Below are 14,515 nucleotides of genomic sequence, written 5' to 3' on the forward strand. Positions count from 1 at the left end.
CACACATGAGATCAAGTAAAACCAACCTTGAGCTTGATTTCTGCTGCTTCAATAAATGCAAGTTGCCTTTATCACGCCAACTATCTTAACACCTCAGTGAACGAGGAGCCATGCAGATGAGCACAACTTAGAGTAAGACTCCACATTTTCCCTACAGTGTATCCATAAGCAAAAGTAAAGGCACCATTAATATGAAAACACTGTTTTGTTGAACAGAAAATGAACCCAAGACAAACAGTAAAAGAGTCAATTAAAGAGGAAAGGTTTTTCACACATTTGCAAAGTTACCTGGTGCTGTATCATTACACAATGGCAAAGTACAGTCACTGCAGTATTGCATCTTGTTATATTTATGCATTTCCCTTTTCTTGCAGGATAGCACAGAAAATAACTCAATAAAACACCTTTGTGTAATTGTCACCAGTTATTCTTGAACAATATTATTCCCCCAAAATAATTTCATGATTCCTATCTGGGAATTAGGAAAAGCCCCTTAAAAGCCCTGTTTTTGTGATGAATGGAAGTCACAGCATAATCTTTTGAGGTCTGGAGAACAGTAAAATCACATTAAATTCCCTCAGCTCAAGAAATGTCATCTTTACATCAGCTGGTACAAAAAAATTGTTTCCAGCCTGAGGCAGCTATGATAAGGGATAGAAGTCATCACCATGTGGGCCAAGAGATATAAAGGAATGCATCACCACATATAAAGTGTCTGCTTCTCAGAATTTTGGAGCTAATGTTCTCACAGCTGTGTATGACTCAGACCAGCTGGGAAGAAGAAAGGAACTAACTGAGTCACTAGAAGGATCGAGTATTTTGTCTAACCTGCATTTTAACACTCCAGCAGCAGAACTGCTGGTAAGCAAAATAAGATCAGATCATTATCCAGCAAGGGATGGGGCTGTGAAGTCTCTTGGAAGCACAGTAGAAAACACACAGTCCTGGGGGCAGGCAGGCAAAGATGACATTTCAGTCCTATCTTAGCACTGCTAAGATGCTACCAGCTGCTGGAACAGCCCTCAGCACAACTGAGGGGGGTCATGGGTTTCACAAAATTAAGACAGACCATCTGGCACTCGCAAGCATGCCTGTGCTGCTCCATAGACAAGAGGCAAAACCTTTTGGAAAGCCTTACTCAGCAGCCTTAGCACAGCAGTTTCCCTATAGCAGACATCAGAGTTTCTGTAACATGACACACAGGCACTAACAGCTCAAGATGAAATCTTTAATGGCTTTACAGCCCTCTGACTAGGATCAGTTTGTGACCCTCACCCATTTACATGACTAAAGCTTATGGCAGAACTTGGTGGTTTTTGGAAGAGTTGGATGGTGGAAGTCCACTTTATTCATGGTAATGATATAAAGTGCTAGCAAAACCTTCACTTGGTGTAGAAATAAGTGAAATAAAAAAAAAAAACCCGCTTTCTGTTGCAGAACAAGGGTCCCATGAGAAGACGCTCATCTGAATTTCAATGATCTAGAGCAAATACTGTAAATTTCTCCTGTAAAATCTCTCCTAAATGGCTCAAGTGATGAGCTGAAGTTACCCACACAAAACTTGTACTTCAGATATTCACACAGACAGAGGTCTCTGCTGAACTCACTTTTATTATCCTAACTCTCACCACTTTTGCACATCTCCTGTTTCCTAACAGAAGGTAAGCAATGGTATTTACACTCTCAAGAGAGCAGCCAACAATTTAATGTATAAACTTGAAGAATGGCTTGATCTATGCTGGTGACTAGGAAAGAGACAGCCAGCAGCATTATTAAACATGCTATTTGTTCATTCTTTTATTGGAGGATACTGTCTTCAATGACTGCAGTCCACTGCCAGAATATAACCTATATTGTGAATCAGGATAAAACAACATCAATTAATCTGTATACTTAGTGGGTGCTTCGCCTTCCTTGGGGTGAAACTATCAGCTACTGAACATATTTCCATTTTTTGTCAATGCATGTTTTCCCATTTTTTCTTTAGATACAAGGCTATCAAAAGAGTAGCACTCCTAATGAGACATATTCTATTAAGCTACATGACAATGGATGCATCTTTTAGGTCGCAATGAAAAGTATTGCAACCAACCAACAAACAAAAAACCCAAAACCCCAACCTCCCCAACAGGTATTTCAGCAAATAGGTTAGGCTCCCCTCCTCTCTCTCCATTAAAAAAGACAAGAGGAATATATTCCAAACTTTTCTTAAGAAAATAAAAGAGAAAAGGGGAGGGGGGAGAGAAATTAACTGACAAAACTGACTTTTTGAAACTTGAATCTTCATTAAAGCTGTTTTGTTAAGAGATTTCTTCATTAACTTCCTTTTCCTTCTGTTACAAAGAGGTCAAAAATGACATTTCTAAAAGTTCTGCTCTACTTTGAAGCTGTATCTTAAATTGAAGGGTTCTGAATCTAGGCTGTTTCTATTTGAAAAATTACCTGGCAAAATTACAGGTTTCATCTGGAGAAAAGCTTTAGAGGCTTATTTGAATTCATGTTACCCAGACTTGATCCTCTTTTGGTTTCAAGAGCCTCCCCAAAAGTGCATCCACGAGCCAGATGCAAATTCTATCTCTGTCTAAAATGTAATCTTAAAACTTAGTCTTTAAACTTTCCTTAGAGACTCTTTCTTTACCTTATGATATATACAAATGAGTAATCTGAGCATCTATATAAAGACCAAAAAGGAGAAACTCAAGAGAATTACTGCTCTAAGCAGGGGCAGGGTTTGGGGCTCTTGCTTGCTTTTCTACTTTATTGCTCAAGCTGTAAAGCAGGTGTAGCTAACTACTTAAAGAAACTACAAAGAATCTATAAAAATCAAATATCTATAACCACCTTATTAGCATAAAAATAAAATATTTTTCAAAACAGAGTATCTTGGAAAGTTCCTTCTGACAAAAAGATTTTCTCTTTCCATCATATTCAAACAAATTCTTAGCTCTTAATTACTTGAACTATTTTTAGACTAATACCATTTACACATCTTGGAAAACAAGTTCAGGACTGAACCTTCATCTGGGACCTGCAAATTCTATGTGATAAACCTCTGGAAGGAGGAACAAACATACAGCTTCTCTAAGTATTTAATACTTAAAGAGAAATTTACATCCATTTGGGAGCCTGATATGTCAATTAAATCCATACACTCTAGAAGCATCAAAACATATTGCTATACTTTATTTTTTAATAAAGAGTACAGTTTTCAAAAAGACAGTACACGAAAGTACTTAAGACTCGTCTTAAACTCATGGACTGAAGTATACAGAATAAAAATGTTAAGAGAGGGTTAAGCAGCACACAAAAACAAAGCTTGATCTTCAGGTCTGTTTCCATCATTTTTCATTCAGATCAGAATATCTTTTAAATTTATGAGTTGAGTAAAATAAATATTTCTATATTCAAAAGTATGAGTGAGCAAAACTATATATATAGAAACCTCTCTAACAATACAACAAAAAATAGCAAGGGCAACAATTTATTAATTATATCTGCTCAGTAATGGAAATGGAAGTGGTGCTTATTTGGTGGATTGCATTTTATTAAGACACAAACTCCAATCACAAACCATGAAGGCCTTTTTCAATACAAATATACTCATTCAGGGCAAAGTTCACTCAGTAGAAGATTCCATTACAACAGCACTGTAATATTTGTTAACCATATTTCAAGGAGAATCCTAAAGTCAGATGGGTCACCTCTTCACACAGCAAGAGAAGGAAATAGAAATGTTAGCATTTGTTTAAAAAAAAAAAAAAAAAGGGCATAAAAATCTATAAATTCTGCATTAGGATTCAGTTCTTAAAATATCTCTACTGTTGTCTTGGTTTGTATTTGCTCTCTGCAGTACCCCAAACTGGCATTTTTCAAAACTGTTATATGGACTGTCATTACTTGCTAAAGATGTCCAGAACTCTGCTAAGGGATTCTTTGGCCCTGCTCAGTGTTGGCTTTTGCATAGGAGCAGAAGGGTGATTTTTCCCCAGCTGTCACATCCCCAATACTTCAGGCTGGACCACTGCTGCTCCAGAGCAGCCCTTTGCACTGGAGGACACAGTGATTCTTTCTTTTACCTGCACCCATTGCCAGGCTGCTGAATGCAGCCATGAACAGAGCTCTTAACACATATGGTATTTCCCACTTTGAACTATTTTTGGTATTATTCTAATGCAAGCTCCTTAACACTTTTATGCATATCAATGTTGCATGTACAAGCATTTTTAAGATTTCAAAGGTTTTCATTATACCATCCTTACCTATGTAGTTTATCCTCCAGAATTCCCATGTACTTCTCAGCATTTTCTTTTACGCTGGTCACTGCAAAATAAAAGCCAAAGTTAGGTAATGACGTAACTGTATAGTTCTATGGAGGTTTTCTTTTTTTAAACCAACTCATCTCTTACCCGCATATTTTACACATGTCAGTTAGGAATAAGAATTTCATTAAACTTTTTCACATTTAAATTGCAGTATGGGTGTCTTCTCCCTTTTTTCTTGAAAGTCTATTGTATCTATATTATAATAATAGATCAATAACAAATGCATTAACCTGTTGGCTGGGCCAGAAAAATGTTGAGACTAAGAAACACACAGTATGTAGAAGCTTCCTCTTGACAAAATAAAAAACAAGGACAACAGCTAAAAAAAAAAATCATTCCCCCATAAAAGAAATATTACCCATGCAGTACCCATTACTCCTCTTTATCTTCAGGAGAAGTAAGCCAGCCTAACAAATGCATCAGTTCAGGCACAACAGTCTTTTAAATTGTTATCAATCTTGTATCAAACTTCTCTGATAAAACCAAAACACTATATAATGAAAAGAAATACCACTCAAGATTGTTATGAAATTTAGGTTGGGGTTTTTTTTTTGGTTTGGTGTCTGGAGGGATAGTTGTGTGTATGTTTGTTTGTTTTTAAAGTTCAGACCTAGATATCATCTGAGTCTCTACAACTTCTTCACTCGGAAGACACTCCAAAAGACTACTTACCATAACACACAACAACAAATCTGTTCTTTTGAATGACCATTGGCACTCCATCAATGGTAGAAAGTAAACCTCTTCCAGGAAAATGGAGGCTTTTAGATAATAACTATTTCCACAATATAACAACTTTTCTTCCCTCCTCCCTAACAGCTGCTTGCAAAGTCCAAATCTAGTAGGACCGTAAATCACTTGGTCTCTTTTAAAGTTTTAATTCACTGTACATCAAATATATACTTTATATGAAGAGGCATCCTACAGAGCATCACTGTTTTTATGGGAAAAATATGCCACATGGATCAGGTACCCTGTGAGTTTACCCACTCATCTCCCCCACCTTCCATACAACATGATGGCTCCAAGCACAGCTTACACACGCAAGTGCTTTCCCCCTTCTGTGTTTGTTGGGTTTTTTCCCCTCACAAAGTCAAATGTTGTCCACTAAAGCCTGACCTGAAAACTCAGCATTAGCCAAATCAGCTGTGCTGAAGCATACACACAGAGGAGTTCACTGAGGTAATACCATTAGCAGCAAGCATCACAGTCAGAGTAACACTGACTGTCTGCAGGAGGTGGTGCTCACCTGCAGACACACATCACTGAGGCTGTCTGCAATGCAATGGCAAGTATAGAACACTTTTTGCAAGGTTGATTTACTTTTTCGTTGTTTGTTTTCTTTTGTTTTGCTTGATATACGAGTTTATTAGATTAGCAAACAAACAAACCAACCAAACAAGAAAAAAAATTGAAACAATCAAAAAACCCAAACCCACCACAGCTCCAATAGTCTGGAAGCAGGATTCTGCAGTAATGTATTGTACATAGACAACTGCATTAGTTTATACATTCACAGGCCCAATTACTCATTAGAAGAGTGCTGATGGATGTTATGCAAAAGGGTTTATAAGGATTTCTGCAATGGCACTGGAGACTAAATAACTTTCTTTAGCTTGTAGCACTTCTGTAACAACTACAGGGCTTAGTAAAAGCTCACAGTTTTCTTACCATGCTTTTATTCCTACACTTCCTGCAGACCTGTGGAGAGCCTGCAAGACGGCAAGTCTTTCTTTAATGACACACTACAGCTTTATAAAAACAGCCACCACTTCTTGCAAACTCCCTATTCATCAATACCCAAATGCGCTGACCTGAGGCCCAGTGCACGCTTTGATAGCAAATAGCTTCAAGGTGTTCGGGTGCTGTACTTCCCCTTCTCTTGCCATTGTCACAGTGTCCTTCAACATGAGCAGTTACAACTCAGGGCCTTATTCTTTCGGATAATAAAGTCAGCAGATATTATTAATTTTTGGAGAGGGATGAGAAGAGGTGGAGAATCTGTTTCACACTCACTTTGTTTCTAACCGATATAGTGACTTCTTATGTTACATGAAAGATAAACCTTGCTTTCAATTTCTCCTGCTGTGCTTGTCACTTTTTAACTGGGTTTGACCTGATAGATTAATTCGCACTTTCACAGTTCAGTCCTGCCCCTACATGCAATTTTAAAATGCCCTTGAAGCACACAGCTTAATATATCAGCATTATTCAATGACAAAAAGTAATAGGCAAGAATACACCACTAGTCAAAAGTCGGTCAGCAAAAAGCTAACACTCATTTGGAAATCACCTCACATCACTAAACCCTACTCTCTCCTGTCAAATGTTTTAACTACATTAAAAGAAATGCAAACTTTGCTGCTGAAAGAGAAAGCTCCCCAGACTAGCTTTGTCTCCTTGCCTTCTTCTCCATGTAATTGGAAAAGCTGTGACCTGGAGATTTTGCTGGAAGGAAAACATATCTTAAAAATCTGATTAAGGTTACTTCCCTTGCAACAAACTGTAGACAGCACTGCAACAAACACTTCAGCCTTTTAGATCATCCATCGACATAGAAGACAAGCAACAGATTAGCAGATTTTTTGTTCTAATTTAATGAATCTATTCACCATCACTTGGATGCAAAAACATGCAAACAGGAAACTATATGTGCTTTGAACCTGTCCAAGAAAGTACTAGATGACAGAGAAAGAAAAGAAATAATAATTTATGAGATTCTTCTCTGCCTGCCAAATGGTTTATTTTTACATTTAAGTGAATGGGATGCCTTTTTCCATCAGTTCTCTGGGGATTTACATGCTTAGCTTATACTGGCCTTGAGGGGAGTTATTAAAATAAAGAAGTATAAACTCTCTATTAAAATAAAGAAGTATAAATACTCGCAGAAGATCAGAACACCAGGTTATTTGCTAAGACTAAAAATAAACTTCTCTTGTGAAGTCTTAATTGAAGAAAAATGAATCAGCATCTCTTTCCCTTATTTTATCTTAAATTTTTCTTCCTTCTTACAGCAGCAAAGTCCAGTCTTGGAATCAGTTCTGGTCAGACAGAACTGAGGAGCAGCAGTGAGCTCCTGTGGTGGCCTTTTAATTACTACAGAATGTAAATCTGCCATTTTAGAAGCTGCATAAATCCTTTCAATAATTAACCTACATAGCATTCCTTTAAAGTATCATTATATGTCATTTCTCATCTGAAAGCAGCCCCAGTAGGGTAATGCTATTTCTATTACTTACAAAGATTATTCAAGCTCGCACATGAAAGCGTATCATTACTTTTATTCTTATGTCTCTTATTCTTTGGTCCTCGAAATTGAACTTAAAAAGACCTATGGACTATGAGATATGCTTTGGATTCTATGATCAATATTTTCTAAAACTTTATAAAACCTGAGTATTTGACTGGAGATACCTTAAACCCAGTGTTCATATGGATGCTCCAGATGTAAATGCTTGGCAACTCAGAAAAATATATCTTTAGAATTGAATAAGGGTCTTAAAAAATAGTAGTCAGTATCACAATTGTTCTCACAGATCAGTAGTTCTTTACCAGACAAGTCATCCACCGGGTCCAAGAGACACAAAGTCTGAAGTAAAGTTTTTGCCTTCCATCCTAGAAGGTATTATTTATTTTTTTTTTCTTCTTCTTTTTCTTGTTCTTTTATTTATGGAGAGACGGTGTGGATGAATAATGACACATAGTTTTACACAAAATTAAAGGTTTCAAGAGATGCAATAGCTCCTACGTCAACACCCAGCATAAAAAGAACTGCCAGACATTACCTGCCTGCATGACAAGCCTGACATCTACAAAATTAGCCTTTCTGATCCACAAGCATAATGTTCCTTCTCAAATATTATATTAGGTAGAGTAAAACTCCCACTGACTTGAATGACATTTTTGCCTAACTTAAGGATCTAGGAATAAAAATAAAAATAACTGCATAGACACACATTGATCTGAGGACAGAATTAGGTGTGAACAAGGCTGACATGTTGCTTCTCCTGTCGCTATACTTTTTAAATGTAAAAATTGTTATTAATACTAAGAGAAAATGAAAGTAGAAAATTATTCCATGCAAATAATTCTGATCTTTTCTGTCATGAAAGATGTACTACATTAAAGTGTGAAGTTGGGGTCTGAAAAACTGAAGAATGGCTTTGATATATTTAAAGGTTCACTTGAAAAGAGTGACACTTGAGATGACATCTTAGCTGCCCAACTACATGTCAAGATGATTTATCAAGCCCCAGTAACAAGATTTTGGATTACAGAATGGTAAGGAATTTTGCATCCTTCAGACAGACAGGGGAAAATCCCAAAGAACAAGCTCTGTGAAGAACAATTGCCACTCTCCTATGCATCGCTCTCGAGGAATTCAAGTAGAAAGAACAGAAAAGGTCAGAATTAAACCATAAAAATAAGTGTCTTATTAAAAAAGTGTAAATACTTTAAAAAGGCAAATGAAATTCTATGCTGGTTCCCTGTCATCCAGTAATGACGTAAATACTGAGAAACGTAGTAATTATCTGTCTTTTCCAGTAACTGTGGTTTGTTCTAAGAAATGCACTAATCCTCTGAATAACATTGCAACACAGCACAAAATAACTGAGGAAACTACTGCCACCAGAGATGAGATGGCAAAAATTTGGAGTCCAAATAGACTGACTATTCTGCAATTTGAAACACTACATAAAGGTGAACTGGAAACACAAACATCTGTACTGAACATCTACGAAATGAAAGCCAGACGTTTAAAGACACAACCCAATCTTACTTAACGGAGTTGAAAATATTCTCTGCCTAACTGGAGATGATTCCATAACTCAATCACAAGGTTCTTCCCTCCTTCTGTGAGCAGCTAGCCTGGAGAATAGGATACTGTCCTGCCACAGAAACGGCATAGCACTGGCAGGCAGCTCAGGAGCAGCAGGGTAATAGAGAAATATAAAAGTGCCAGAACACAGGACAGAACAGCATTTTGCCCCTAATACTGCACTGAAACAGGAAAAGACTGAAACAGTATGAACAACTCACCTTCCTCAGGAAGTTCCCCTTGGAGCTGTGGATACTGTTGGATACAGAGTGTCTACTGTTCAATTTCTCCCTAACACGTTGGTACATCCTGAATGGGAGGAAGGGTAGTCTAACCTCCAGACATGCTGGGAATGGGTGGGCACTACAAGTCCAGGAGAAACAGCTTCGTCTCTTTAGGAGATCACATAAAAGCCAATTTTGGCCAAGTTTTTCCAGGTCATTTGGAAAGATAGCAGTATTTTACACACAGCAGAAGTAGGCAAAGAAAATGCTCCTTCTGCTTGTGTCAAAGTTCTCAGGATATTTTCAGATGGCTTAATTTGTAGACCTTGGTGCAACAATGATTTTGAGCATGCAATAAGACCAGTGGCACCTTGCCTTTGATGCAAAAAATTACAACTAAACATAGATAGCATACAGAAGATACTGATTTTAACAGAGAAGCCACATTCTGCTCTCAAGTTAGATGTCAAGGCAGATACAAGTTATGGAAAATCTCAGAATGAACAGAAGTTTGACAAAGAAAAAAAAAAAAAAAAAACAGAAAATAGATCTTACAAAGAGAAATGACAGGAGGTACCAGCAGCTCTGCTTATAACAACTGACAATTCTGTCTTTGAGCAAGGCGTAAAAGGTTTGCAGAGGTGACAAGGAGCAGGGGAAAACCACCCTGCATAAAAAGGTACATTTGAGAAACAGACATTCCCAGAATCTGCCTCCTGAACCTTCTTTGTTGCATGCAGTATTTTTCATCCAAAGAGACAGGTGACCCTTCAAGTTCTGTGATTATTAAATTGCCTACATTCAAGAGAATTACCATACTTTCACATGGTTTCTGAGTTTCTTTCAAATTTCTGAAAAATCTGTCAAACACAGGGATTTCTTCCATGCTACATGTGGGAGACAGCAGGCAGAAAGAGGCAAATTATTTTCAATAAATAATTTACCTTAAAAAAAAAAAACAGCTGAAATTTTACACATTGTTTTATTACCCAGTATCAAAGCAAGCATACTGATTCTAAACTGAAGGGGCAGTAGGCCCAGCAGTCACCAGAGCTCATAATAACATGAAAAAATATTGGCCTTGATACTTTAGGAGACTATATAAAGAGTAGGGAGAGTCACAAAGCGTATAGCACCAGATCACCCACCTGTGCAGCCCCAGGTCTGGAAGCAGCCTCTTGGCCCTCCAACTTCTGCCCTGCATGTACCACTTCTGTAGTAACCATAGGCTAGGTGCAGATTCCCTATCACAGGTTTGGTTACTTTTCCACAAATTATTCAAAAGCTACAAGTGACTGGAGTGCACTAAATGGAATTTTAAATTGGCTGCAGAAAACCAGGGAAAAAACCATTCCTACTGCATGTGTTTGGTACCAGATGACAACATCCTCACTTCAGGGAAATCTGTGCTCAAACGAAACTCTCTCTCTGCTTTACACTGCTGACATAAATAAGCCAACTTGCCCCAGAAAAGTTTTCTTCATTGCAGACAGGTTTAACTTTTTTTAAAATTAGATAGGACATGGATTTATGCACAGTTTCTAGCTCCAGAGTGACTGTATAGTACCACTTCTGGAAGAACGCTGGAGATCTTCACCAGTAATATCTTCAGGGGATGAAGGCTCCTGAAGTCTCCTATGGGAAAGTGAAGGTTGAGTTTTCCTCTCCCATTCCATCACATGTATAGGACCATCCTGTTTTCCTTGCTTCTCTGCAGCCACCAGAATAATTGTTTACACTTTGTTACACAACTTATTAACCTACTTTAGTATTGAAAGTATCATCTCTTTTCCAAAACCCATGAGAAAAGTTTCCTTTCACTTTCTATTCTTATTTCTCTTGCATTCTTTACTATGCAACTGGGGAAGAATGAAGGGGAAGGCAGAGGTATCAAAGAGCAATCTGCTTACATTTTCTCCTACCTGGTTATCCTCTCTGCCTGTTTACCACCTATTACTTCAATCCTCTGCTGACCATCTGTTCAGCCTCCCCACTCCAAAAAAAAAAAAATTTCCTTTTTTCCTTTCTCCTCACAAAGCAAAGCCTGAACATCAAGGAGAGACATGTGTTCAGCTTGTCCTCTGTAGATTGTCAGCAGTCACAAGACATCATCTGGAAATCATTACTCACCCGAACAAGACAACCAGACTCAACATGTGCAAAGGCACCAGAAGAGTTCAAACTCGTTACTTGAATTGCCACAAGTTTTCCCTGGAAGTAAGATTTATTTTAACACTGTTAGATAAGATAAAAAGACCCAGAATGAGCCCTTTATACAGCTATCCAAGACAAACAACAGAGAACAATTAAGGCTTTATGCATGGGCTCAGCTCCATGACAATTACTGACAACACCTAATGCCTATGTTATGAAAGGCAGGAACAGGTCAAACATTTTTGTCTGACAGACAAACTATAAAACAAGTGAAATCACAATTTAATTTTTGGCTTAAGAGGATACTTTACAGCTAATATGGATGATCCATAGACCATGGACACATGTCACAGCCCTTAAACAACATCAAGGCTTCTAAAAGACACAGTAGCTGGTTTCAGGTGGCTGTTCTGCTGAACTTCCACATATGCAGTCTTAGACCTAATGCTTCAGTACCTAAATTGCAACTAAAAAAATATATTAAATTACTAACCCACTTCGGCTTCTTAATTTAAGGTCACAAAGGAAAGATGACCAAAGATTTTTCTCAATCACTCTAACCCCTCCAGAATTTTTTTTTCTAAAAGGACTCTGAAAAATATCATGCTAGTCTTAATACTGCTGATTATTCTTTTACTATCTCAACATGCTTGCTATTCAGGCCATACAAATTAGCAAGAACTCAGGCACCTACAGACAGACAGCCCTACGTCAGAGGATAAAATATATTTTTACTTCAACAAATATTATTAATTATTGCAGAAATTGTGTTCAATTTCTTTATAGAACAAAACTTCTTTATAGAACAAAACCACATCATTGCAACACAGAAAAAAATTTAGAAAAATGGAATTTGCCCCCAAATACTGATGTAGAATCTGGGTACTAAAAGAGATTAAAGGGAGAGCAGCATACAAGCATAAGAGCTTTGAAAAGCAACACAAAAAGGGGGGAAAGTGTTTAAAAAGCCAGTGTAATCACTGACAAAGGAAAATCACAAGCACCTTCATAGTAGAACAAATTGCTAAGACATCAGTCCTTCAGACAATTTTAAAGAAAGCAAAGTGGAGCTTAAAGGTATATACTGAAGGTTAGAAGTAATACAAATTGAGAAAGAATATTCAGAATTCCAAGCTACTTTTTAACAACCTTGAAATGACATCAAATAAAGCAGGGACTTCCTGTACCAAGGCTTACAAACTTTACCTGCAAATAGCACTAGCTTACATTTTTGTACTGTTGTTCCCTCCAAGGATCTAAAACAGGTCTTGAAACTTCAGAGAAGCAGCAATTTCTTTTTTAAAAAATAGCTGACATTGAGACCATGATACAGAGAAGCAGTGTCGCACATACACGGAAGTTTTCAGAAATTCTTGGTAAACTACTTGACCACTGTTGGCTGTACCAGTCATCCTTTCTGCAATGCAATTAAAAGGCTTCCAAACAAGAAAAAATGTGAATCTGCTCAGCAGAGAGGTTGAGCAGAGCTTGTTCTGCAGCTATTTCAGGGACAAGAGAGCTTTGATATATCACTTTCCTTAATCCCTAATAATCTTTGCCCTAGCTGCTTCCTCCTGACATTATGTAACCTGCGCATAATGGCATACAAGTTTCATTAAACGCACAAGTAATATTTGGCTATGCCTGACATATCAATGTAAACATGATGCTTTTGACCATGAACATGCAGTGATGCCTTAAAAGCCTCTCTGCTCCTTACACACAAAACTGGGGCAGAGATTTACACAATGTAAGTGGGAGAATTACTGCAGCTGAGCAAAACAGATGTACCTACAAGAACGTACGTGCTCTAAGTGCTTCTATTAATCCTGAGCACCCAAAAGGGCAGAGTCACAGACACAAGGGTACACTGTTGAGTGGACAGATGTTTTTTGAACTGCTTTCAAGACAGGATCATTAATTTAATTGGTTGACTTCAAAATGTTGTTTACACTGTAAATTCTTTGCTAGTTTTCTTATTAACTTCCTAGTGCAAAACTGCTGCAGTAAAGCTCTTGAAAACAACAGCTTGAATATCTCTAAGCTAAGGTGGTCACAACAAAGGCATAGGATTTCACATAGGGTGATAAAGTGCACTTTATAAATTAGTTGTACACACCACTTTACACTGCATAATAAAAAAGGGATTCCGATGATGTTCCAATGGAAGACAAACTCCAGGACATTTCAGGTTACCATGTAATCTTCACTGATGCTACCCTCTCTTTCTTATCGTTTTTCCCTTAAAACCCTCTTTGGTCACCAGAGCCAGGCATAAATCTACATCTTCTCTTTATCTGGATAAACTATAAAATATTTCAGCTCCCTGTAGCCTTTTGTTTTTGTTTTTTAAGAGAGAATTCATATTTAGCTTAGAAAGATGAAAAAAGCAGCCTTGTTACTACTCAAAATCTCTTTCTAGATTGAAGCAGACCGTTTCAGCATCAATAGAAAACATTTTGTTTGAATTAAACCCTAAGACCTCTGTTCCTGTAATGTCCATAAAGGAAAGAAATTAAAGGTCTTGCCTTTCATATTGAATATCTGCATTGCTATATTGTAAGTAGGATGAGTGAACTCATTCTTCAAAGCAGCAGAATGCTTTAATGCAGTGGCCTTTTAAAAAAAAATTCCCTGAAAATAGCAATTTCTGTTGAAATTGACACTCTTTCTAGACTTCTGACTATTATTTTCTTTCTCATACATTTTATTTGCCATATGACCCAAGCTGTCTCCCTCTCTGACTCATAAGTCTATGCTGTTTGTGTCATTTTCTCCACCGTTCTTCTTTTCAGTTTCTACTCTGCCTTTCAAATTCCTCTTTTTCAGATTTTGTCAGCTTTGCTCTTTCACTTAAGCTGTAAATCATTCAATACCACAGGGAATTTTACTTCTGGTTTTGCTCTCTGTACCAAACTTGCAGTGTTTAAGCCACTTATAGAAAAGAAAACGTTTAAGTACAAGCTAGGAAGGAGAAAGCAGTTTGTGGACACTTT

The 14,515-nt window shown here is 37.4% G+C and overlaps 1 protein-coding gene across 1 annotated transcript in view; it reads right to left on the reverse strand.

Annotated features, from left to right (window-relative positions):
• DISC1 (DISC1 scaffold protein) overlaps nt 1-14,515 on the reverse strand; it is a 212,706-nt gene that overhangs the window by 38,752 nt on the left and 159,439 nt on the right. Inside the window, 1 exon segment of the mRNA XM_053939524.1 lies at nt 4,260-4,320. Coding sequence (XP_053795499.1) covers nt 4,260-4,320 — 61 coding nt within the window.

Source organism: Vidua chalybeata, chromosome 3, assembly GCF_026979565.1.
Source record: "Vidua chalybeata isolate OUT-0048 chromosome 3, bVidCha1 merged haplotype, whole genome shotgun sequence".
NCBI classification, from domain to species: Eukaryota; Metazoa; Chordata; class Aves; order Passeriformes; family Viduidae; genus Vidua; species Vidua chalybeata.